The 25,937-nt window shown below is 43.0% G+C and overlaps 1 protein-coding gene across 17 annotated transcripts in view; it reads right to left on the minus strand.

The window, feature by feature from the left end:
* Window positions 1–25,594, minus strand: part of itpr1b (inositol 1,4,5-trisphosphate receptor, type 1b) — a 109,132-nt gene extending 83,538 nt beyond the window's left edge. For 9 of the 17 annotated variants that reach the window (XM_031567217.2, XM_031567203.2, XM_031567214.2 and 6 more), the window contains exons 1-12: window positions 25,009–25,592; window positions 22,232–22,345; window positions 19,053–19,123; window positions 6,173–6,288; window positions 5,410–5,496; window positions 4,757–4,915; window positions 2,872–2,970; window positions 2,649–2,732; window positions 1,900–2,046; window positions 1,565–1,660; window positions 1,311–1,355; window positions 1,162–1,191 (exon numbers count right to left, since the gene is read on the minus strand). In XM_031567217.2, coding sequence (XP_031423077.1) covers window positions 1,162–1,191; window positions 1,311–1,355; window positions 1,565–1,660; window positions 1,900–2,046; window positions 2,649–2,732; window positions 2,872–2,970; window positions 4,757–4,915; window positions 5,410–5,496; window positions 6,173–6,288; window positions 19,053–19,123; window positions 22,232–22,323 — 1,026 coding nt within the window. In that variant the 5' untranslated portion in view covers window positions 22,324–22,345; window positions 25,009–25,592. Of the gene's footprint in view, window positions 1–1,161; window positions 1,192–1,310; window positions 1,356–1,564; window positions 1,661–1,899; window positions 2,047–2,648; window positions 2,733–2,871; window positions 2,971–4,756; window positions 4,916–5,409; window positions 5,497–6,172; window positions 6,289–19,052; window positions 19,124–22,231; window positions 22,346–25,008 lie in introns of all 17 variants that reach the window. The other 8 variants (XM_031567218.2, XM_031567219.2, XM_031567208.2 and 5 more) reach the window with 3 other exon arrangements.
* Between the last annotated feature and the right edge of the window lie 343 nt (window positions 25,595–25,937).

Consider the following 25,937-nt stretch of genomic DNA (forward strand, 5'->3'; position numbering starts at 1 on the left):
TCAAGTATGTGACCCAATTAGCCACTTGAACTGATTGGTTAGCTGAATCAATCGGTTCATTTGTTTGTTTTTTTGTTTTCGGTTCAGATTTGTCTGTCAGCATGAGTACGCAAATTTTCATGAAACTTGGCAGACGGGTGTAGCATGGCCCGAGGAAGGACCCATTACATTTTGGAGCAGATCCGAATCACTGGGCGGATCCACTAATTATTTTTCACTTTCGTCGACATTGCAAGATAGGACATTTGGCCTTGGCGGAAGTCTGCACTTTCCGAGTCTCTTTCAAGTTGGTTTATAGTTTGTCTCACAAGACAACTATAAACAGCAAGGTAAGTGTTGAAACTGTTGAACTGACAAGCCCAAACATAAACTGCGCTCAGGACAAAGCAATCAACTGAACAGATTGAATTACATCTCTAAAAACCCATAATGGCCTACTTAGATGTAAATTAGATTTGAAATCGAACCGTAAGCTGTCATTTTCTTCAAATCTTGCAGGAGCAATTTGTTTCATCTTAGGAAATTAAATCAATCTGACACGTGATGAAATCACAGAGTCCCACCTTAATAAACAACGTGGCCACATTTCCCCAGCACAGAGCAGGGCTCAATAAGAGGTGATGTGGGGAATAATACTGCCATCTAGAGGCAAGGCTGAGCATAGCTGGCTGCATTTGTTATGGAGGGATGACACCCTGTGGTAGGATCCGAACAGAACCCTCAATCACAAAAAAAATCGGAACTTGAATTCATGCAGCAATACAGGACTAAAAGTAAAAGTAAGAGGTAAGTGAAATAAATAAATACAAATGTTTATGTGTATATTGGGTAGCTTGCACCATACGTTTGCAAATATGGTGCCGATACCTACAATGCACTTCCTAATTAGTCATGGGTGGAAATGTGATTCTAACATTATTCAAATGATTGTCCTACTGAAGCATAACAGGTCATAACACAGCAGACTTGCATTTAGAGTTTTAAAAAAGTGAGCAGTGGCAAACACACATGCACACACAGCTAGAATTAACAGAAAGATGCTTCACAAAATGTGTCAATGCACTGGGCTGAAGCGGATCTGCATATTAGAAGAGCATAAAGGAGTATGCAGAGATGCAGACTGATTGGACACACATGCACCAAGAGGCTACATCACAGTACCTGAATGTCAAAGGGAACAAAATCCCCCACCTAAAGAATAAAACAAACCCACCACAGACTTTAGAGAAAGCCAGGATCCCACACACGTACACACACGTACACACACGTACACACGTACACACGTACACACACCCCGGAGGATTACTTACAGAGGACCGAGACTCCTGACACTCTTCCTCATAGTCTGGGTTCACCTGCAAAAAGAGAGAGACAGAGAGAGAACTTTTTACTCGCACTGCGTCACGTCCTTTCCTGAATGCTACTAAATATCCCCATTACCGCATTTAGGTGAAACTTACTTGGAAGCGGGAGGCTCAGAGAAGAGGGACAGCCTGAAGGGGAGCAAGAGGAAGGAAGGGGGGGGGGGGGTAATCCCTAAAAGACCACCAAACACCTCACTTACCTCAGCAGCCAGGTAGCAGCCTGTGGCCAGGTGTTTGAACCTAAACAGGCTGTTCCAGTAGCCGGCTCCGCCACGGCAGGGGTCATGATGCACCACCTGAGGCAGGAGGGAAGCACAGAGAGACACACTGAATGTGTAAAAAAGCTACAAACCTGACCGACTTGGCATGGTGCAAGTAGTGCCAAGGTTTAGCAGAGGACACAAGCACCTGCAAATTCTGATTCTACTTGGACCAAAGCATCTACTGAACCACTCAATATAACACACAATGTCACGTGGTAAGAACCTACAACTGAACTAGGCACACAGTGGGAACTGAATCAAACTGAACTCACCTCTACTTCCCATAACGCTTTGCTGCTTGTGGCAGAGGTAGCAGACTGGCGGCCAGTGGTGCGAAGGAAGACATAAATCTTCTTCCTGTGATCATCGCACGTGAGGAACTTCTCCTGCTCAGCGTGGAACAGCCTCACTACATCACCCTGAAGCACAGAGTGAGGGTGAGAGAGAGAGAGAGAGATAGAGAAAGAGTGAGTGAGTGAGTGAGTGAGAGTGAGAGAGAGAGAAAGAGTGAGTGAGTGAGTGAGTGAGTGAGGGTGAGAGAGAGAGAGAGAGATAGAGAAAGAGTGAGTGAGTGAGTGAGTGAGTGAGTGAGAGTGAGAGAGAGAGAAAGAGTGAGTGAGTGAGTGAGTGAGTGAGAGAGATAGAGAAAGAGTGAGTGAGTGAGTGAGTGAGTGAGTGTGAGAGTGAGAGAGAAAGAGTGAGTGAGTGAGTGAGTGAGTGAGTGAGTGAGTGAGTGAGAGTGAGAGAGATAGAGAAAGAGTGAGTGAGTGAGTGAGTGAGAGTGAGAGAGAGAGAGAGAAAGAGTGAGTGAGTGAGTGAGTGAGTGAGTGAGAGAGAGAGAGAGAAAGAGTGAGTGAGTGAGTAAGTGAGTGAGGGTGAGTGAGTGAGTGAGTGAGTGAGTGAGTGAGTGAGTGAGTGAGTGAGTGAGTGTGAGAGAGAGAGAGAACAGTGATGACCAATCCCATTTTAAAAAACAAAGTTGTAATGAAACTAACTGCACTGATCACATCCCATAACTTACCCCTTTGAGTATGGTCTCTTTGTTGTCACTCCATTTCATAAATAAAACTATTTTCCAACTCGTGTTGCAATTCACAGAGTTCACCTGAGAAGAAAGCAATGTAGAATTATTCTTTCACACATTCTTTCCCCCACACATTCCTGAATGAGTAAGTGTGTGTGTGTGTGTGTGTGTGTATACACATTAACGAGTCTGTATGTAGATTATAAATCAGCATACACACCTCGTTGCAGCCTGCGTTGTCCACTAGTTGGTGAGTGCTGGCGTGTAGAGGCTGGCCTGCGTTCACAGGGTTAAGGACCACTTTATCTCCAATCACCACCTGCAGATACAAACTCAGCAGTCATCAGGGTGTCCCTAACTAGACAGACAACAGAAATTACATCTTCCTGACTCACACACAGACACACTGAGGTGTCACCAAAGGAATTGCTCAAGAATGTATTTTGAGATCTCATTGTCCTCATGTTTAATGACAAAAGTTGGGTTTCCACCAAACTCATTAGTATATTTTAAGCGCAATCATGACAGTTTGGCTAATGAAAAGTTTCCATCAGCCTAATCAAGGTAGTTGTAAACGGTTGCGGGATCAAAACGTAAGGTTGTCAGGGCAACATTAACAGAAACACCTAATAAAATTGCAACAAGCGTGAATTTATGCAAACAAACCCATTTCCATCAACCTTACTACCAACTATAAGCCACTCTGTATATAAACCGTACAACAGTATTTTATGCAATTTTATAAACCTAGCTAGCTAGCTAGCTAGCTAAAGGAAACTTTTAAATATGAATGCCATTTATATTTAATTAATTCATTTTTATGCCAGAGTTCCATTTCATTAAAATTATAGCTGATGTTGATGTAACAGTCTCCTCAAGATTATATAATAAAAAAGACAATAATATAGTAATGTACAAAATGGTAGTGATTGGTCAAAAAGTTGTCCGGACGACTGGGAATAAAAAATGTGTTTTGTTTTCTTTACATGTTTTGTATGCACACTAGAAAACATACCGCACCAGTACGGCAAAGACTGTGCTTTTGGGCTGAGGAGCAAAAATACTCATATTTGTGCACACCATTGCGCCCCCTAGTGATGATTGTGTTTCATCATGCTGTTTAAAACATGCTTTTGTTCACAACCCTTTTTCTGTTAATATTTCTCCATGGTTCTGCTCTCCAGTGACAGCTATTTCTACAGCCTAAGCTTAAGCGGTTGGAGGTGTGAGTGAGTGAGTGGGGGCAGAGGGCATGGTGTTAATAGTCTTAGCTGGGACACTGTCCCCAGGAGCTCTGACACGACACACAGCTCTCACAGGGAGCTACGGCCCAGTCATTGCACTCAGCTTACATAAGGACTCAATCAAGACAGCACTGACCTCACACACACACACACACACACACACACACACACACACACACACACACACACACACACACACACACACACACACACACACACACACACACACACACACACACACACACACACACACACACACACACACACACACACACACACTTCCAATTCCTTGGATTCAATAAATTACCTAAAACACATACATAAGGGCTCAATCAAGACAGCAACACTGACCTAAAACACACACACACGCACACACACACTTCCAATTCCTTGGATTCAATAAATTACCTAAAACACATACATAAGGGCTCAATCAAGACAGCAACACTGACCTAAAACACACACACACACACACACTTCCAATTCCTTGGATTCAATACATTAACTAAAACACATACATAAGGGCTCAATCAAGACAGCAACACTGACCTAAAACACACACACACACACACACACACACACACACACACACACACACACAGACACACCAATTTCTTGGATTCAACAAATGAATGACTACTGGATAAAAAAGGCCAGCTACTTTTCATCAGTGCGATTTCTAAAAGGGCTGTTTATGCTGTCTAGACAAGAAAGTTTAGTGCTTGCATCGCCACTCCAGTTCCCATTCTTGCACTGACACAAACGAATGCCCTCGTATCTGCGCGAAGCAATCAAATACGCTGTCTGTCTCCACTGTAAAACATAGAGTGAAGAGGCATTTCATTTTGGTTCGGCACTCACACTGTCTCCTATCGAGCGCAGCTTGTAGAAGGGCTGGATGTAGAACCAGGAGCCCTCGTTGCCAGCGGAGTCCAGCGTTACCCTCATGGCGTTCTTCTCCAGCAGGGCGGGCAGCCGCTTGTTCACGGTTAGGTACTTATTGCTTTTCAAGTGCAGAAGCTGAGGTTGATGTGGTGCACAGACACATAAACATTTACACACAGAGATTCAAACACACCCACACAAACAAACAAAAAATACATATACACAAGCACTCTCTCTCACACACACATCCACACACACACACACACACACACATATAGAGAGAGAGACAGAGAGAGAGAGAGAATGAGATAAATATAAGGCTTGATTTGGAACACTGAGATGCATTATGTGTATCATCACCACAGCACTAATGGCATGGCGTCTATCCAACGTGAGGCTACACGGCCATTTCCTCTCTCCAGCTCCATGTCCCTTGTGCCAGGTGCGCCGTGCCATTTGCTAAATGAGGATGACTTCATGCATGCAGCTTGAGCTTATCGCTGCACACTGATACTGACTACAATCCAATGCGATTCGTACACAAATTCAGTTCAAACAAAAGGCTCATCACGCCTACATCGGAGCACTCGATTTGGGCCTGCCGAGGGCTGTGGGAGTGCTCTGGCTACCTGAATGACGTTGCCATACTGGATGACTGTGCCCAGCAACTTTCGGTTCTCTGACTCATTCTGTTTCTTCTCCAGGTCGGCAGCATGCTAAGAGGCAGAAAGAGAGAGAGAGAGAGAGAAAGAAAAAGAGACAAATCAAAACACTGCTTATGCAGAGCAAAAGAAAAAACATTCACATTCAAGGGATGAATTCTCCACTCTGTAAATGAGAACTTTTTGGTGCAAACCTGTGTGTCTGTTTACCTTTGTGCAAAGCTTTACACTTTGATTCCTTCCTAACCATGCATTTTGATATGTAGCTACGTTGTGACCTCAATAACTTTCATCATATCCCATTTTCCCATATCCCATGATGTCACCTGTAATTCTCATTACAAGAGTATCAGTGCAGTGCTCTAAAACACTACACTGTACTGACCCAGCCTCCACAATGCACACTGTGTGCACACACTGTGGACATACAGATACATCTATATGGTCTATAGATAGATAATTACAATAATCAAAAGTGTTGGGCAATCCCTATCCTCCTAATTCTTCATTGTAACATGATAATAACGAGGCTTGGGTATCGCCTAGCCTCACAATACTTCATTGTAACATTATCAGATTACACCTACACTAATAACAGCTGTCCTTAAGGTAGGGAACCTGATTAAGACAGTTGCTCCTTGTTTCATTGGCTGACAGCATGGCTTTTGTGACTTATCAGTGGGATTTATCAGTGGCTTTAACAGAGATGTGGGAGTCTGGAGTCACTCACGTGCAGTTTGTTGAGCAGCACTGTGTCTGTTGTGCTGTTGCCCCCTGGCTTCGCTGCTTTCCAGAACTGCTTTTGAGCGGAGTACCTATTCATAGGGCACAGCTTGAAGAGACAGTCTAAAGAGGGATGGGGAGAGAGAAGGGCGGGGGGCAGAGAGAGAGAGAGAGGGAAATGGTTTACGAGCCCAGTCAAGTGAATAAAGAAACAGGTGCACTAAACAAATGCCAATGAGCGAGTGTGCCTGATGATTATGCTGATAGCGGCACCATTTAATAAACTCCTCTCAAGAGGAGACGGGTGCTTTTACCAAAATTAATTCACAGCTTATTGATCATTCCTCGCAAGACTCAGAGAGCCGCCTCGCATACTGCAGAGTGAGGTGAACACAGCCCCAGGAGGGAGAACAAGGGCCTGTGGCTCTCAAAACACCGAACACAAATCTGATCACACCGGTTGTAATCATGTGAGACTCAGTCGGCTGATGGATGGTTGAGGGCTGGCCTTGGCTGGGTGAGGCTGGGCTACCTCAGTATCACTGAGGGAGAGCATGATCATGTGTGACAGGGCTATATATAGTTGCTCCAGTGACTTGGTGGGGGGAAAAAGGCGGCCAGGAGAGCACCAGCATTCTGGGATTAGCTGTCCAGAGAGTCGGGGAACGAGAGAAGGGGAAAGAGAGAAAGACAGACGTGCCTTACACAAAAACTGAGTTTGGTTAAAAAAAAACCACAATATTAAGAAATGTATGTGTGTGTGTGTGTGTGTGTGTGTGTGTGTGTGTGTGTGTGTGTGTGTGTGTATATATATATATATATATATATATATATATATATATATATATATACCACTATATATATATATATATATATATATATACCACTATATATATATATATATATTCAAACTACAATATTACTAGATAAAATAAATAAAATAGAACATAAATGGAATAAAATAGTAGAATTTGAGATATAGCTCTAACTGTGCCAATTAAATGTAGAATATGCAGTGTGCATTTCCACTCAGAGGATAAGCCTCTTCTCCCAGCACAGAGGGGAGCCATTCTATATTGCTATTGCGGTGGGCAGGAATGATTTCCTGTAGTGGTTCTTATACAGCGGCGTTGAAGGAGTCTCCAACGGAATACACTCTGCTGTCTGACCAGGAGATCGTGCAGGGGGGGTGAGTGTTGCCCATTACGTTGAGCAGTTTGTTCAACATCCTTCTCTCAACAACCGACTCTAGGAGCTCCAGAGTAGTCCCCAGCACAGAGCCAGCCGTCTTCATCAGTTTGTTCAGCTTCTTAGTGTCGCTGGGTCCGAAGCTGCTGCCCTGATCAGAATGGGGACGAGGGGAGGGATGGGTACTTGAATCAGGGCAGAGAGGGGGGTGGTAAAGGAATGGTCAAAAATGTGTGGAGGGGGTTTAGCAGTGGAGAGAGGAGAACAGGAAGTGGAGTGACCTTGATGAAGGGGAGGAGAGTGGCGAGGGGAAATGAGGGAGGGTCCAAGATATGAGGCCAGAGATGCTAACAACGAGTCACCAATATGAAAGACATTTTACCTTGTGAATGGGGCAGTGGCATACCATTATTTTCCCTGGTCCAACTGGCAGACTAAGGATATCGCTGCCATTTGAATGGCAGACAGAACCAGGCAACTCTAGAACTTTCTAGAACCCTGTGCTTAGTACAGTTGCTTGAGCTCTATCATGATTATCCAGGTTACTGTCACTGAGCCATTCCCAGGAAGTCAGTGAACCGTACAATGATAAAAAAAAATACACAGGTAACGTTCTGCACTGCCTCAACGTAACTAACTTTCTTACTAATTAGCCAACTAGCTAACTCATTAAATGAATAGGTGGATAATTGAGCTGAGACTGAGCACAAACAAACACTTCACACTGACAGTACAGTGGCACAGGCTAATTTGCTAGTGTGGGGAAGCAATTGAGAAAGAAGCAGCTGTTTCTGAGAACTCATATGCAAATATTATGCATACTGGTGTAATTCAGTTGACAAAAGGATGAAGTGATCATTAATAAAAGGCAATGAGATCTACAGAGGATATTTGCAGTCATGAAAAAATGAAGGAAGGAAGGAGAATCTACCAACATGATTTCTCCAAAACTTAATTAATTATTTCCAGTGTAATGATAATTATTTTATTTCACAAAAAAAAAAAAAAAAAAAAACATTTGGAGTTTTACACGCCAGCTACATAACTTCCCTTATCTGGACGACACTAACAAAACTTGAAATTGAATAGTGTGTAATGTTTTGCGTATTCATTTCATTTCTGGTGGCCAAGCATTCATTGCCAACTCATTTAGTTATGAGAGATGACTGAATTCTGAAATGGGTAGATCGACCTTGTTCAACAATGACATTAACTTAAGCAATGTCCACTTAAGAAAACAGCTACAGAGAGAGAGAGAGAGAGAGTGCTCATATGGTGGTTTTCCACTGCAGGAACTGCCCCTGTAGGACCTCTTTCAGGGCTGTTTTTGTGGGTGAAATAAGTACAGTGTACTAGGTACGTCTGTGCGACCCTGAAACTGCTGGGTGGAACCTGCACTGATGGTTAATGCTTATTGGTTAAACCTAACATGACTGGAAGACAGCAACAAGGACCATTTATAACACCAGCAAGATTTACCCGTGGTTACGCAATGAATACAGCAAAAGAAATGATAGCTTACATTGTTAGCTGGTTGTGTCACTGAATGAACTCAAGCTAAATGTCAGCTGAAATACAGGCTTTAATTAATCATAATGGTGGCAGGTATATATTCATTTATCAAGTCATTACAGCTGCCATGAAGCTTGAGGTTGCCTAATCTGAACACTATCTAGAAAATATGTGGTTTAAAAGGTCTAATGTTGGCGCTGGCACTGGAGAAATATATCATTATTTTGTCGTGCTCGGAATTGCAATCGTAGAGCGAAATCTTAGACCACATAACTTGTAGGTCCGTAGTTCCTGCACCACAATGTAAACAGAAAGGCTGGAAGGGCAACATTCCTGTAAACGTTGGCACAACCTGGGAAGGGCCCAGAGTTCCTGCAGTGGAATAGCGCCTATTAATCTGATCACTTGACACTATGACAAGATCCAGTTTACTTGGGCAGGCTCAAACCTCAAGAAGGTTTATGTGGAATCAAACATGACCAACTAGAACCAGAGATGAGTGAGAAGAACATGAAGCTACACTATATCCATGAGTTAGCCAGGTATAATGTGGGATCCGTCCTTGATTCCTAACTGTTTTCCTTCTTGCTTGAACTTAGGTTACATCCACATAGGAAATCCAATTTCCCCGAAGCTCCTTAAATCAATTCCCACCGCTACAGCAAGTAATACTTCATCTAAACTGTAAGCTAATAGCGGCTTAAGCAAGCATCAAGGTAAGGAAGCAGGTAACTTGGCATGAAAACTCTAAAGATGCCCAACTGTACACAAACGAGCAGAATTGATGAGAGAGCTCTTAACCAACCATTCCGTGCAATCTTAAGCATGAAACTAAAACATGACTTGAGGAGTAGGCTATGGCCAAGGGTGGTGGAGACATTGGTCGTCAAGATTCAATTTAAACAGCAAGTTTGGAGAAAGAGTGCAATGTCTTGCAGAAGCAATTTTGAAGAAATTTAGTTTAATCTTTGAACCTGTCGGTTACCCCAATCAGTGCATATGGAACTGCACGACACACCACAGACACCTCCCCTGACACAATCTTTCATTAGGCTATTTCCTGGATATTTCTACAAACCCCCTGGACTACAGTCATACTTCACACTCCAAGCTGACAATTATAATCTGCTGCTAAGCTCGCGTAACACATAACACAATAACTGGATTGGCTGCTTGGGATTCATTCATGGCATGCTTCAGACCTATACCTTGTATGGTTACTGCACAGACGGAATCACTGAAACGCATCATCCAAAGGGGTACTGAAGAATGTGTTTGTGTTCATCCCATGTTAACCACTGCATCAGAGACTTTTCTACATGGATGGTGAGCTGGGGGGTTTACAGTGTAGCAGCACCTGGGAGGCATGTCAAAACACTTGAGAAGATATGATGTAGATCCCTGTAAAGCATGGTGTTATGTTTCAAACCTGTGTGCTCTACCACAACCGGTGTCCTCTACTTTATGTTTACAACCTGTGAGCTCTACCTGAAGCGTCACGACAGAAGCGGCTGATACGGTACTGTTCTGGGATCAGCGAAAAGGAGACGAGCTTTTGAAAGCCAAGACAAAGCTCCCTGGAAACTAGGCCTTTTAAATAGCTTAAGTGGGCTATTAATACTTGCCAGGGATCTAAAGATTTATCTGAACTCACATTCACAGCGCACTGCTTTGAGATAAGATGCTACCAGCCCTACAGCCCAGTTGCTCTATATGTGAAAAACTGTGTGAATGTTTGTCTGCATTGACACAGAGGGGGAAAAAGTGAAACTGATGCGTGTGTCTGTGTGTGTGCCTCTGTGTGGGTGTGTCTCTGTGTGCGTCTGTCTATCTCTCTCTCTCTCTGTGTGTGTGTGTGTGTGTGTGTGTGTGTGTGTGTGTGTGTGTGTGTATGTGTGTGTATGTGTGTATATATGGGTCTGTCTGTGTGTCTGTGTGTGTGTGTGTGTGTGTGTGCGTGTGTATATATGGGTCTGTCTGTGTGTGTGTGTGTGTGTGTCTCTCTGTGCGTGTGTGTGTCTCTGTGTGTGTATGTGTCTCTGTGTGTGTCTATGAGTCTGTGTGTAAAGACACTTTCAAAGCATGAGGGCACACTAATTTGAATGAATGTGTACACACACCCAATAATACATTATATAAAATAATAAATTGTCAGTCCTTGGGGCATTCACCAATACATTACAAAGACAATTTAACTGTTGCAGAAAATATGTTGTTTTTATGTTAACACTTACTGTTGTGACAGTATAGTACACCTTTCTTTACATAAATAATGAGCTAGTGCATCAAGACGCCTGAACCCATGGATATACGATCACATTTCTACCATTTACGTCCTTGTAATGCTAGAAATAGGTTTCACAGTTTAATGTATATTATATACATACTCAAAGTCACAGTATGGGAGTAAACACCAAACACAATGAGTAGGGAGTCGTGAGAAAGAAAAGCTGTTCCATATTGAGCTTTTCCTGTATTTCTGCATCGAGCCCATGCAGATTAAAACTACTTTCCCCTAAAAGACATCCATATTTGTTCATTTGAACATATTGATCTTCAACTCATATATGCACAACAACTGAGCCATTTAACTGCAACATGAACTGGCTATTACTGACTATAACTGCATTCTAAATGCATTAAGGTAAGTGCCAGCTCTCTCTGCTGAGGTCAGTGTAGGCTAGTTGAGTGCTGAAGGCACTGTTTCTTGCCTTGCAGCCAGTGTCAGTTGAAAAGGCATTATGATGTGGCGTTACGGCGCTATGAGTGAAGCCCTTTGTGGTCCGTTTTTGCATGCAGGGCAAGCCAAGAGCAGGGCAGAGCTGATAGCAGGCTATGGTGTTATGCTAAAACCATAAACGTATTCAGGGCAGCGGGGAACTTTCCCTAACATTTGCATACTGTATCAGCTATTCAGACAAGATACTGTAATCCTAACCTGACACAGTTCCAAGACCAGTAAGGGTGGACTAAAAATTGAGGCATAACACTGAAAACCTACTTAGAAACTTGAAAAACACAGCTAGGCTGAATGCCAAAGGCAGATTTGAAGATTCCAAACAAACAAAAACACAAATCCCAGCTGCTGAAGGGGCATGAGTGGAACTGCTAGACTTTATTGTGTTTTCCGCTAGCTGCACAGCCAACATAACCTCTCTGACTTCAAAAGAGGTGTGACAGTCGGAGCATGAACCCGCTGGAGCTTTGATGACAGAGACATGCTCTACTTGCTACCGTTTGCGCCGCCGAGCATCTGAGCTGCTGTTGGCCTGAAGCTCTGATGCAGACCTGGATGTGACAGCATGTCCAAGTCTGCAGTAAAACCACCAAGACATTCAGACAACACAGGGGTCCTACTCTGGACAGGGCAGTGACCACTGGAATGGAATCTACTTGCATTTCATTAGTAGGACAATGAAAGCCATATGCAGCCTCAGAGCACTTTTCACTTTTACCAAAAAGGTCTCTTCTTTATCAAAAAGTCATGACATCAACAAACTTATTTGTGGGCTTGTACTAATCCAGCCCTCTGAGTAAAACTGTCATCTAAACAAACGTAACTCAACTGAACCTAATTTAGGTATTCTTTATGCCATCAGGAAATGAAAGCAATTCCGCAGTAAAAAGAAAATGATACAACATTGTCAATGCACGAAAAACAGTGATCCATTTCTGACCGCTTTTTTCTCTTACAATAAAGGGATGAAAAAATTAAACACAGCGTCCGTTGAGCATGTGATGTCACCTGAGAGGTCGTCTGATATAACTTCGGCTCACAAGTGAAACACTGGACCACATCAAAGTCCTGAGCCAGATTATCTGATCAAATCTGGACCTTCTCACCCTCATTTCCATGCACAGCTCATTCCATTCCATGCCAGGCCATTCATCATGGATATTTCCATACAATTTGTTGCCATCTCTCTTTAAAACCTTCCCTGATATGTATACCAACAGTTTTTGTTTTTATACAATTTGTTTTTCTAAGCTCTCACTTGCTTCTGCCCATTGCTTTTCAGCACCATCTGAGATCATGTTTTACCACTGAAACAAAGAAAAAAGAGAAAAGGCAAGAAAAATACAACATTTTTGTCCATCTTCTCTCCCCTTGACACAATTCAACACTGTTACCAAACAAGGCATGAGAGCTCTCGAGAAATGGACATGGGTCATGTGGAGAAAATGCCCAACTGGAGCGGGGAAAAAGCTCTAAGCTTGTACCAATCAGGGTGTCCAACTGTTTTCCAGTATTCTCTTTCAGACAACCACAGCTTCACAGCGAGCGTGAATTTCCCATGCACTCAAGTAAAAAAACACTACAAGGCGAAACATCATATTGCATTTGAAGTAGGCAGCAGGCCTATTTCTAACTTACAAATAACGTTACAAAATCACAACTACTAAAATTACGTTATTTTCATCAACAGTGCAATATTAGGTGGTCCTCATCGAAATCATTTGCACTCTGTCTTGGTTGCTTCAGAGGGTGGCTGGTATGATGCACATACTGTATCTCAGTCAGCAGTGGCAAGGTGTTTGATTTCTTGATTACTATTAGTGCTTAATATTAGCAATATTAGCTGAAGCTGGGAATTTGAAGTACCTTTTCCTCAACAGTGATTTTGAAATAATGAATCTCCACACCTCGCGCATGTGTTGTTCGATTAAGTTACTTGATGGCTGGGTTTATGTGATACATAGATGCTTTAATTTACATAAATGCAAAGTAATATATGTAAGACATAAATGTCTGGTTTATGTTTTTGCTTTTAATGACATTCATAAGGTAATGCGAAAGTCCATGTTCCACGCTTTCCCGACAGGCAAAATGAACGAGGATGTGATCTAGTTTTCTTCTATTTTAAATGAATCACACCTCCATCACGACCTGCCTTCATTCTAAAGTTTAACGCTGTGGGCGTGATCGAAATGCGCATAACCGGAGGCGTTCAAACAAGGAAAAGGACGTGAATGGGAGAATACGGCCCAGTGTGAGCATCTGTCCTGCCAGCCATCACTGTCTCCCCAAACACAGCCGGAGCACCAGAACTCAAGTCCTTCCTCGCCAACTTTGTTTGAAACCCTCCACAGAGGATCTACTTCTAAAAATAGTCATAGAGAAAGTTCAGGAATGTTAAGGTGTTAGGCTTGGGAACTCCACAGAGGGTGGAAGTATGCGGTCAAGCGGAAGGGAAATTCCTCTCGCCTGTCAAAAACATAATTTTGCTATGTTTCTCATTGCTAAATTACTCACTGGACACATCTGGGATGTGGGGGCATATGTGCGAAAATGCTTTAATCTCCTGAGATACTGACAGGCAACAGCAGACAAACACAACAGACTCCAGGAACTGCTTGATCCATCAGTCAATCTGAAGGCCATTTCCAAGGCAGCCCCTGACCACCAAACTAAACCCTCAGAGGATAATAAACACTGAATCTGAAATGATTCCTGGCACCGCTCAGAAAAATGGTGAATCATCCCTGTATGTTTCAACTGAGGAGGCCAGCCACACACACACACACACACACACACACACACACACACACACACACACACACACACACACACACACACACACACACACACACACACACACACACACACACACACACACACGTGGAGTGTACACAAAACACTCCATCTGTGAAATACACAATTGGTAGGAAATGATCAAAACAGATCAAAAGAAGACAGAGCCAACTCTTCTGAGAACTCCTAGTCTTTCCATGACGTGCAAATGTATGGGTGACCCTTGAGGGAAAGGTACAAAGCAATTGTGCCATAAACAAATTAAAGCTAGTGGTATACACTAAACCACACAAAACATCAGAGGTGTCACAGCATAATGTCCCTAACCATGATTAAGTAGAGTTGTTTAAAGTGAAGGTGCCAATACAGAGGACAAAAGCTGTCCTGATAAAATAAGCAACAGGGAGCTGGCACGTTTTTTAATATTGAAGAAGAAGAAGAAAAAAAAAAAAAAACACTTAATTTTTTACGACCTTGACTTCAGAATATAATTCCCACACAGTTATTGGAGTTCGCTCCAAAAGTAATTTATGAAAAGGCCTGCTCTGGAAGTTTGCCAGGGCCTCGTGCTCATCAGAGAAGCACTTTGTCTCAGATACTTGCGGCAGGACGTGACACGGATATCTGGAACCGGTCGCATGGCTACTCATGCTCGTCCGTGCAATGACCTTGGTGGTCGGGCTTTAAAGACAACCTTTGATGTAGGCTGCTGTTGGGGAGTTTTTTTTAAAGCCTTTCCCAGCTAAAGGCCAGAACAGATTGACATTGCAGAAAGGCTTAACAGACCAAGTGGATACCCATTCTATAACTTAACAACTGAATAAATTCCCATCACCGGTCAATTTGACGGTTGAAGCCCCAATGATGTGATCTGACTTAAGACTTTTAAATAAGAGCATTTTAATACTCTCAAATGAAGCAAATGGTCTCACACTAGATTTCTTTTAATATGACATTAGTGTTATGCATGAGCAAAGAGAGAATCTACAAAGACATGCTTGTGAGGACACCCCACAGTGCTTGAAACAAACAAACAAACAAACAACAGTGATTCAAAGGACCAGTCAAGTAAGAAGCCTAGAGCTGAACTCTTTTTTCCCCAGTTGATCACATGTGCCAAATTGCGATCCAAGCCCATTTTCAGTACAGGCAATAAATGGACAGCGAAACCATAATGGTGTCACTTGTTTTACCGATGCCCTTTCTGGAGTACGCAATGGGTAGCACTTTCATCAGACGTCACAAACACACAGTTCCAACAGCTTAATCTCTGGGGTCAACCTCGTGCTAAAATCAGTCTGTCACAACTCTTGAGAGATGCGAAGTGGTTTTTTTAGAAACCAAAGGGTGGGGAACAGCTTGTGAGTTACTTAATAAATAAATAAATAAATAAATAAATAAAAAACAGTTGGAGGACACACAGAGGGTATTCTGAGTCTGAGCTCTCCATTTCTTGGCATATAGCTTAGATGTGGACCTTAACGAGTACTTATCTCACGTCAAAATCTCATTATGTTTTAAGGCTCTCAGCATGTACACAGCATTCAAAACATGGAGATGGATGACAATATGCTGACACAGCATTCAAGAAACAGATTGCACTACAGAAGACCCAGGACTGCAGAGGTCACAACACACTGATAACCTTAAAGCAGAAATAAGGAGTTTTGGTCATAAGCTAGCAATCTAACTTCCAAAAAGGCATGCCCGATCCTTCCAAATACCAAAAACAACACAGTTAAAAAAAGACTTTCTGGCATGCTAACTCTTGTCTGTTGGCGATATAATTGGCGAGGTGCTGTGAAAGCATTTTTTTTTTTCCTCCACATTTTCACCGGGTGGTCCAACCCGGACCACAGAACTGCATAGTGCGTACCCTAGGCAGGTAGTTGGAACGACAGGTACCTTTATCTGTCCTGCATATGACTGGGCCTATATGACAAGAAAAGTAATTTGAAGATGATACCAATAATAGCTGCTTCAAAAAGTGGCAAAATGTTGCATACTGTCTCTTTAAGCCTGTTTTCTTGTTATTTCAACTAAAAAGTTAAATAAATGTATATAACAACAAAAGCTAATTTGTTTACATTACTTGCAAGTACAGCTCATTTCACGATTATCCATTCAACTGCCTGTGTTACACAAGAAAAGTGTGAACCTGCCACCACTTCTGTGCGTCTTTTAGAGTGACATAATGCTTAGCCTGCTTACTGACTGTAATGGCTCATGCAGAGTGTTTGATTTCAGTTTTCTGTTGTAAACTTGCACCGCCACTGCTTCAAATGGGTTTGGATCCCATAAAAGAAACAGTTTCAACACAGAAACCATGACATATGTCAAAGAAAACATTAGAGGTTACTCATCTCTCACTACAGCACAGAAACAACAGAAAACATGTTGAACAAGAACATCCAGCAAAGTTACAACAATAAATGGTGAGGTGTGAAATGCAATGTGACATTACAGCTGTCTATATAGCTACCACCCAAGGGAAAGCTCAAGCAGAGTATCTTGGTTATAATGAACACAATGACATACATGTGAAGGCAAGGCCAGTCTATGGGCGAAGCTGAGAAAATCGAAAAACAAATAAACGCCACTTCCAAGAAACACATGGGACATTGTTTTTCGAGGTAATGATCACTGTCTGTGATGAAGGTTGCTGCAGAAAATCCTTGAAACAGTACTGCAAGTCACAGTCTATCTCAACTAAAAATGAATCAGAAGGCAATTTACATCAAGATGCATGGCTCCAAGAAGTCGGACCGAACAGAGACAACACAATCACTACTTTCATAGGAAACTCGGGGGACACTTATGTAATACAGAAAAAGTAAAACCCACTCTCGTAGCCAGTGTTCTTCAGGTATTCAAATCATGGAGCCAGGACGCCCATACATGGCTGAAATATGCCTTACATCTCAAATAGCTGCAATTACAATAAGCCAAATGGGTCTACCTAAGTGGAAACTGAGTTACGGAGTCCTGGCGCAATTACCCAAAACATAAATAAAATGACTGGATAGAATGCAGAATGAGGGACACAGCAGTAAAGTCACAGTACCATTTTATGGGAACTTTTGAATGGGCTTACATTAACAGAGCCACTCCATAACGGAAAGGCTGCCTTGGCCCTCATACTCTGCTGAGTGCTTGGGTCATTCATCACTGTGATATCTCCTAATGCAAGTCCCTCTGCTTACATTAGCAGGAAGTGGGCCTAATGCTTCCACATAGGCACAGGCAACCTGAAGAATGACAAAATGTCTGTACATTTCATATGCTGGTCATTTTTGTCCACAGTGACAAGAGTGGAGACAGCCAAGATTTAGTCTGTATTTCATCAGCTGTTGTGGTCCCCGGTAGCTCAACTCGCGACCAGGACAAAGATTTATCAATATGCTCTTCCACTCCAGTGTTACTCTGCCAAAGTGCATATGGCTGCCTTCATTCAAAAGTTCATTCAAGAGCCAAGTTAAAAATGGAATGAGAAAGAGGAAACAATAAAGCTGGCCCATTGTACTTGGCTAAGTGATATGAGAGGCCTCTCATGTGGATTCAATAAACAAAAGGCACTGCAGGGTACAGTTTCGGAGAGCTAACACCCACCAGCTTGTCACCACAGGACCTCCTATTGCCAGCCACCAACTGTGCACTGCTGCATAGCTGTTACCACATCCTGGCCTTGGGAGGCAGGTGAATGCAAGGTTAATTAGCATCAGTGAAACTGCACTCCCATTGAAAATACAGGTTCAGGTTTCACAATGCTGGACAGCATGTCCTCTCTCCGCATCCCAACAGACTTCAGAGATCCCACGTCCATAAAGACCTTGTATTGCTGGATGAAGACAATGGGCCCTAATTTTTTTTAATGGGCAACTGGAAAAGCAACGAGCAACGAGCAGCGGGCAAAGTCCGCTGCACATTAACTTAAGCTAATTTGAGGGTGGGTCAGCACAATGCAACCACGATAGCTTTAGCTCATGTGTGACAGACTTTGCTTGCAGCTTGTTACTTTGTTTGTTGCCCGTCAATGAAAATAAGGCCCAATAGTAGGATTGAATTGAGACAAAACGAACTGTGGGGGGCTTGTTTGGGTATTCTTCTGTAAATTCTATTGTGAGTTTGAATGTTCCGTCTTCAAAAGGTGTCCCTTCTGGCCCAAAAATGACTGCATTCCAGACCATGATATTATTTTCTAGGCCCTAGTACAGCAGTACATGAAGGTATACAATGAACAGCGACTCATTTCTCCTCTGTCACTGTACAACTCACACCGGTGCATCTGAATAGAAACAATGACCATGAAAATGACCAGGACTAAAGGTCACAGCATCAGCATCTAAGAGACATCATATTGACTTCTAATATAATAAAGCCATTGAAATCAAATGAAAGGAACAACCAAAGTGGGCATGATGGTCTGCTAGTCTCATAAATGAATGCCACAAACAGCAAGCTCATTGTCATTCACCCAAGGCCCCAGTGCAGGTGTGTGACACAGCTTATTACCTTGTTGATACACCTTCATGCTCACGTTAAAAGGCATTAGGCACTTGGTGACAAGTTGGACATAAACATGTCACATTTTCACACCGAGTTACTGCTCCTTTCTCCAAATGAACATGAGAGGGAAAGTGAACGCTTTCCTTACCTCTGAATTTCTTAGGAGGGTTATTGAGGTCTCCTGTGTCTGGCTGTACAACACATCGGTCATCCACGAGACTGGGGGTAAAAGCATGGATAGGGTGTTAGTGAATAAAAGAAACACACTGCCTTACATCTCAACGACATTTATAGAAACTGACTGGGTATAATTAAATCATAAGCATACATGTTCAAGCGTGGCACATACCGAGATGAGCTTCAGTGAGAAATGATAGCAAAGAGTTCAGTAAAAAAACATTCTGCATTCTTGTGTTCTTGTGTGATGAACTTCCTCCCTGACAGAGGTGCCCTTCATACCATCTTGTCGAGAGACAGCTAAACTAAAAATATCCTCATCCAAATTCACAGACACACAGCTTATAACTTCCCACAGCATTCTTCACAAAGCGTGGCTTTAAAACATCAGGGATAAGCCAGCAGCACTGCTGCAAACATACTACAAATGGATAAGACAGCAGTGCTGACGGGAGGGGAATTCTGCACTTACGAGGGACTATAAGAGACCCCCCAGAGACTGGGCCATGATAGTGGTGATGGTGGTAGGAGAGAGTGAATGACACGCAGTGAGAGTACTTCCGTGTTACATAAACCCCCTAATCAACCGAGGTCAGCAGAAGAGGAGTTTCACTTCTCAGAATGTGTTCTGTAACTGTTTTAAGTCTGCGCTTAAGCTCAAGTAAGAATGTCTGAGAACAGTTTCTAAGTAGCTCACTGTCAATATAAACGTATGCGGTGACATGGTCACTTAGGTTTCTCTATGAGTACTTTCAAGATTTTATCAGCACAAAAGCGGCCTCTATTCGAGTAATAATGTCTCACCATCTCACCTGGGTTAACACTCAGTTACAGAACAAGCTAGTTTCTGGTGATGGGAGTCAAATGCTATATGCAAATGCTGACAACCTTTTAAAGTCATAATATTCAGAGAATCCCCTGTGTTACATGGAAAAATACTGTAACAGGACGACAGCAGAGAATAAACAGCCGCAGCAGTCTGCATCAGCTCTTTGCACAGGAAGTGTACAGAAGCAATTCATGTCACAGGAATCTTTCACAAAACCAACACTAGATCCATTAATACAGTTCAATGGTGCTGATAAATATAGAAGGTGGTGCACTTTTAGACTCTGTGTAGGATGGAGCTACTGCATGGTAGACATCAGCAATACATTTTGCTTTCTATAAGGATACAGTTCCTCTGTAATCTGTTAGTGAAGATTGCCTGTGAAAGAAACCTATGAAACATATTTATCCTCAAGGATATTGTGGCACAGAGGCAATAGCAGATATGTGCAGAGCTGTGTAGGGTCAGCAGTATTTGCCATAAATTACAGGTAGCAATTTCCAAAACACACATAATAACGGTTGCTGCTGGGCCTTTGTCTCGTCCTGTTTGTCTCAAACAGACTGGAGAGAGGCTTCAGACAGACAGCTTCAGTACAGAAGGGCTATATTTACACAGCTCTGCCCTGGCCTCTGGACAGTAGTCAGTCTGTCAGCCAATCAAGCTTGTGTGTATCCCCCGGACCAGCTGCGGTCCAGGTGGCATATTATGCGCTCGTCCCTCGGAGGTCAGTGTCGCAAGAGCACAACAAAACACCTTGTCTTCAAATGCTTCCAAAAATAGCTACCTTTCTTGACCCTTCCCTTTCTCTCCTCCCGATCTAATCAATGCCAACCACCAGCTCATCAGCAGCAGGGTAGGAAGAGGGGGAGGGATGGGGGGTAGGGGGTGATTACTGAGGAAAACAGTGGCAGGCAGACGACATGACAAATGAACACTGTCAAGGTGGTGTTCTTGAAAGCGACACGGCGACTCGTTGCTATGGATGGGTGACGTGAAGCTGCCACTGATGTAAAGGAGACAGAAAGAGAACAAGACAGAACAAGACAAAGACACAGAGAGAGAGAGAGAGAGAGAGAGAGAGAGAGAGAGAGAGAGAGAGAGAGAGAAAGAGAGAGATGGCATAGGGCGGGGGTATCTGTGTGTGCCAGGAAGTGACGGAGCACAGAGAAAAGGGCAGAGAAAGGGCATGCATGATGGATGGATAGAAAGATGGATGGAGGCAAGAATGGAAAAAGACAAACACTGCCAGAAAATAAAGTCAATGGGAGAAAGACAGACAGAAGGGTAAAAAGAAAAGCTGCAATCATTCCCATTCACCTCACAAAAAAGCTGTTGCATGACTACTAGGATGATCAGCTACAAGTACCCATTCAGATGAAGGGTGGCCAATCATCATTCCCATGAAACAGGCTTCTCAGTTAGCAGCCTTCAGCTTCTCAGGAGATGGGCTACACATCCTTGTGATGCCCCACAACTGATAGAAGCCATCAAGAGCCTATAGAGTGTCTGATTTTAGGACACTTCCCCGCTGCGAGGATCACCTCCCGTGTGAGGAAGGCAAGACAAGATTGCTGATTGGGAGACCGGTAGGGGGGAAACATCTGCGCCTGGACGACGTCAGCAGAGTAACACACAGCATTTCATGCTCTGACGCTCCTGTAATGTGACCACAGCTGTGGCTGAGGACTCCTGCAGTTACTTCCTTTAGAGTGCCGCTGACACACTTTGCATGGAGGAGCAATAGAGGAAATCTGTGTTGAGCAGCCTAGCCTGCAAAAGCGTTCTAACGCGACGAACCTGTTCCTCTCCTCTAGCACTCCGCCCCAAACACACTCCCAGTCAGAGCCCCTTTTTCTTGCTGACTACACATTAACTCTCTTTCCTCTTGACCTCTCTTCTCTTATTTCACTCGTTCGCCTGCTTTAACTCCCCTTGCCACATTCCTCATTTGGCATCACAACAGCACTGATGACGCTTCACAGTACATACTTCAGTTACACCACACTGAAAAAGATATGGAAAGTTTGGATTTTTACTTTGTCAGTAGAAACGGCTTGAAACTGTCACTTCGACTTTTGAAGGAAGAGGGATTATCGGAGAGTGGAATTAAACTATGATTCTGAAGGTTCATCCCCCTCCTGTCAAGTGTGCATTTACTGGCTTTGCTTTATTGTGGTCTATATGCAGTAGATCAATTCAGCAAAGTCACATTTTCAGCGTCCCCGTGTTTCTCAGCACTTGTCAGTCATAGTGGGAGAGAGGGGTAGAGACGAGGGGGGGTCAAAGACTCGGGTGGCAAGCAGAGTGTTTGCACTTACCCTAATGTACTGATAAATCCATTTGTGGACCCCTCCGCATACAGGGAGCAAATGTCCCCGATGTGGAGGAAACTAGACATCTTGTCCGACATCTTTCTCCGAGCTGGACTGCACCTGCAAGGGCAAGATGGGAAAACAAGGGGGTGTCATCATGCAGCTTGTTCCTGTATCTGTGTGTTTTTTGTTTGGTTTGGTTTGGTTTTTAACAGGGAGAGGATAACTTATGGGCCATCTGTTGAATGCACTCAATCTGGCGTGTGCAATGTTTACAAACTGTTCACTGAGGGAGAGGAATCATTTTTTTCAGGATTGTGCTCCTTTGGAAAAGAAAATAAGACTTTCACAGACGTATACACATTGTTGTGCTTATGTGGAGAGCAAGTTCAATCTGCAAAGGTTAAACACAATGTTGTAAAGTGTGTTACTGTATGGTGCCTGACAAACAAGAACACATGTTTGTGCCAATAAGGGATGCAACGGCACACAATATTAGGTGAAACCATTCGGTACGCCCCCTATGGTTCAATATGCATATGTGATCGACGGTATTACGATATGCCTGTTATTTTCGAAAACTTGTCCAAAACATGCTTATTGCGCTGCAGACTCCACGCAAGTTGTATATTCAGATCCACAAAACGTCTCTGGAGCTTGTCAAATTTCCCTGGAGCCTATCAGTGGCCAGTATGCAAATAGGAGCTGGGGAAAAGAGGGGGAACTAAAAACAGAATGATCTCAGCTCCAACTTGGCCGTGTTCCAGGTGGAGCAAGGAAAGTCCACTCATTAACGAAAACACAACAATCTCTTGCTGTCGCCCTCCAACAACTAGAGGGTGCGGACCTCCGCCAAGGCCGAATGCTGCATCTCGCAATGGCTGTGTGTCAGAACCACTCCAAAATGTAATGGGTTATTCCTTGGCCGATGCTACACATTTCCACCCAGTTTCATGGGAAACCAAGCCAGTAGTTTTTGCGTAATCCATTTTACAGACAGACAAACTAACAAACAAACTGCACCGAATACATGGCCTCCTTGGTGGATGTAATAACAAAATTGGGAGTATTTATAGCCAAAGATTTGCAGCCCTATTTGGTGGTTACTGACTCTGGATTATGTCACCTGATGGGGGGGATTAAATGAAATGTCCCCTCCTGCACACATTTCACCACCAAAGCTGTATGGAACATCACAGAGAGAGAGATTGAAAACGAATTGACACGGACATCCTATCTAGCTGTCTCCGCTGATAGTTCGACCTCAAGAGAAAGTGAAACAGGAACCAGGCCTAGTCAGTCATGCCATTTTTCTGAATAGAAAGTTTGATATGTATACAGGCAAATTACATTTTTTTCTGAAATATAAAGATACCGAAACCATACCGTAGCCCAAAAATCATTGATGCATACCGCTGTACCATTGCATCCCTATTGCCAATATGGTAAATAGTAGTAGCATTGTTGAAATTCTTCAGTTGATTAGTTTGTATATTGAAATTGGACAGGATAAGGAATTAATTCAGGAATAGAGTGCATCTATATATAGTAATGTAAATGAGTGCAAGTACAGCAGATATTACAGCGTAGTGTAGGATTTTAAGGATAAATTCACGTGGAAAGAAGACAAACGAAATTTAAGAAACCTGCCTGTTGTCAGAGCTCCAGCAAAGGTTAAAGGGTATTTGGATCTTTGTTAACATCAACTGGAATAGCATTTATATAGTATTTTGGAGGAAACATATTGTTTAGAAATATTTTCTAAACCTTCTAATCCAGTGGCCTAAACAGCTGAATTGTCAACTGTGGCAGAGGTGAAGAACTGTTTAGCACATTGCCCGCATGCAGGCTGCCAGCGCGTGCAAGTTTGACAACATGCTTGTGAGCGACGCGTCACTTGTCAAGATGCTGCGCGACCACTTCCCCTGATACAGGAGCGGTAAATCTAAAGTGGGTCTCTTTCATTAACTTTTTCCCACTATAGTAACACTGATATACATTGAATTGACCCACAGAGGAACTAAACACGTTTGTCTTTATGTGCCTTCTCCGACCAAAACAAACCACTAGCCTTATTCAGATAACATAGCGAAGGTGGCATCGTTTATTTTCAGAGGCCGCAAAAGGGGCTTATCGGTTGACTTACTGACTGTTCAAGCGCTGGCGCTCCTATCGAACTACCTCGTTCGACTGCCTCCGTGTAAATCCCTGGTTCAGGCAAGCTATGCCATCCTAACATTATTGTTATTATCTGCCTCGTTAGCCCTCACTGAACACAAACACCAAGACTTTCAGTTATCAAAAAAGGAGAGCAGAGGTTATTTAGGCGCGTAACATATTAATTTAACCTTTTGCCTCGGGGTCCGGATAGAACTTGCTGATTGTTCCATTCAGTCTTCGCTGGACTAACGTTGTTGTAACAATGTAAGCCAATAGTCTGTGTCAACGTAACCTTAATTGTCTTAGATATGCTAGTAAGCAATCATAGCTAGCGTTAAGTTAGCTTAACTCAATTGCCCCCCTCGTTGAATATCAATTCACTTTTCAGCGCTCTTCACTGTCTATTGCCTGGAAGCTCAACCTGCCATTTTTCATCTCCTGGACATGCATTTCAGTCAAGCAAACAGTGCGGCGACGTGAATGGTAGCCTACTGAATAATCAAATCGACACATTGTTTATACTTCATGTTTGAATGGACGTAGTGTTGTTGACTAGCCAGGTAAGGATGAAGATGCTCATTTTCTGTTCACCTCCAGACAAATTGAGTTACGGTAAACTTTACCTTCCAAGATGAAGAGCTTGCAAGGGATGACAGCAGGCGAAACTCGTTCAACGGAGCGAAATGTCCACAACACAGTCCACGTTTAATTCCATGATACTGAAACTCCAGTTGTCATATGCGGCGTGTCGTTTACAGTTAAATTACACTTCAATACTCCTCTCCTTACCGCCTCCACATGAGCAGTATAGGTCCGCCTTCGTTTTCTGCTGCATATAAATCAGTGGTGGTTTCTGGGAAATGTAGGCTTGTCGCCCATCCTTAATGTCAAAAGGAACATTGTTTCATCCAAAAAATTCCAACGCTAGCCTCCAATTTTAGAATATTTAAACAATTAAAATGTTGCTTGTTTTATGTCTTCACTGACACAGCATTGCTGTTGAGGGTTGTTCCAGCTGTATTCTCCGTCGAACTTTGAGAAGCCCCCAGAACAACGTAAAATGTCCAGGCATGTAGAATTGTTGATCGGTGCTTACAGCATCATTGTACACAGTTACAAAAAATATTTATTAAATTAAAACGTTACGCAAAAGAAAACAAGCCCTCTGAAGCATGGTTACACATATTGAAAGATTAATGTTGTTGTTTTTTCAGGCTAATCCCTAACAACAGTGTCACTGTGGTGTGGGTGAGTGGTGGAACTGAAAAACCACGGTCCTTAATGGAGAGGAGCACTTGAACACAAGTGCACATACACACACACACACACACACACACACAAAGGGAACCCATAGACAATACTGCACCCACTGCCTAAAATTTGGTATAATGTCCTTGCCTTGTGCTGTCAAAAACAGGAGGATTCAACATAATTGGGTCTGCAGATGTCCACATGAGCAGGCTACTGAAAATGGTCATTTTAGGCCCATTATCACAAATGTGGTTTTAACCACACTGATTGGCCGTGAATTTTCCACTGAGAGATATACATG

This window comes from Clupea harengus, chromosome 5 (assembly GCF_900700415.2).
Source record: "Clupea harengus chromosome 5, Ch_v2.0.2, whole genome shotgun sequence".
Lineage (NCBI taxonomy): Eukaryota > Metazoa > Chordata > Actinopteri > Clupeiformes > Clupeidae > Clupea > Clupea harengus.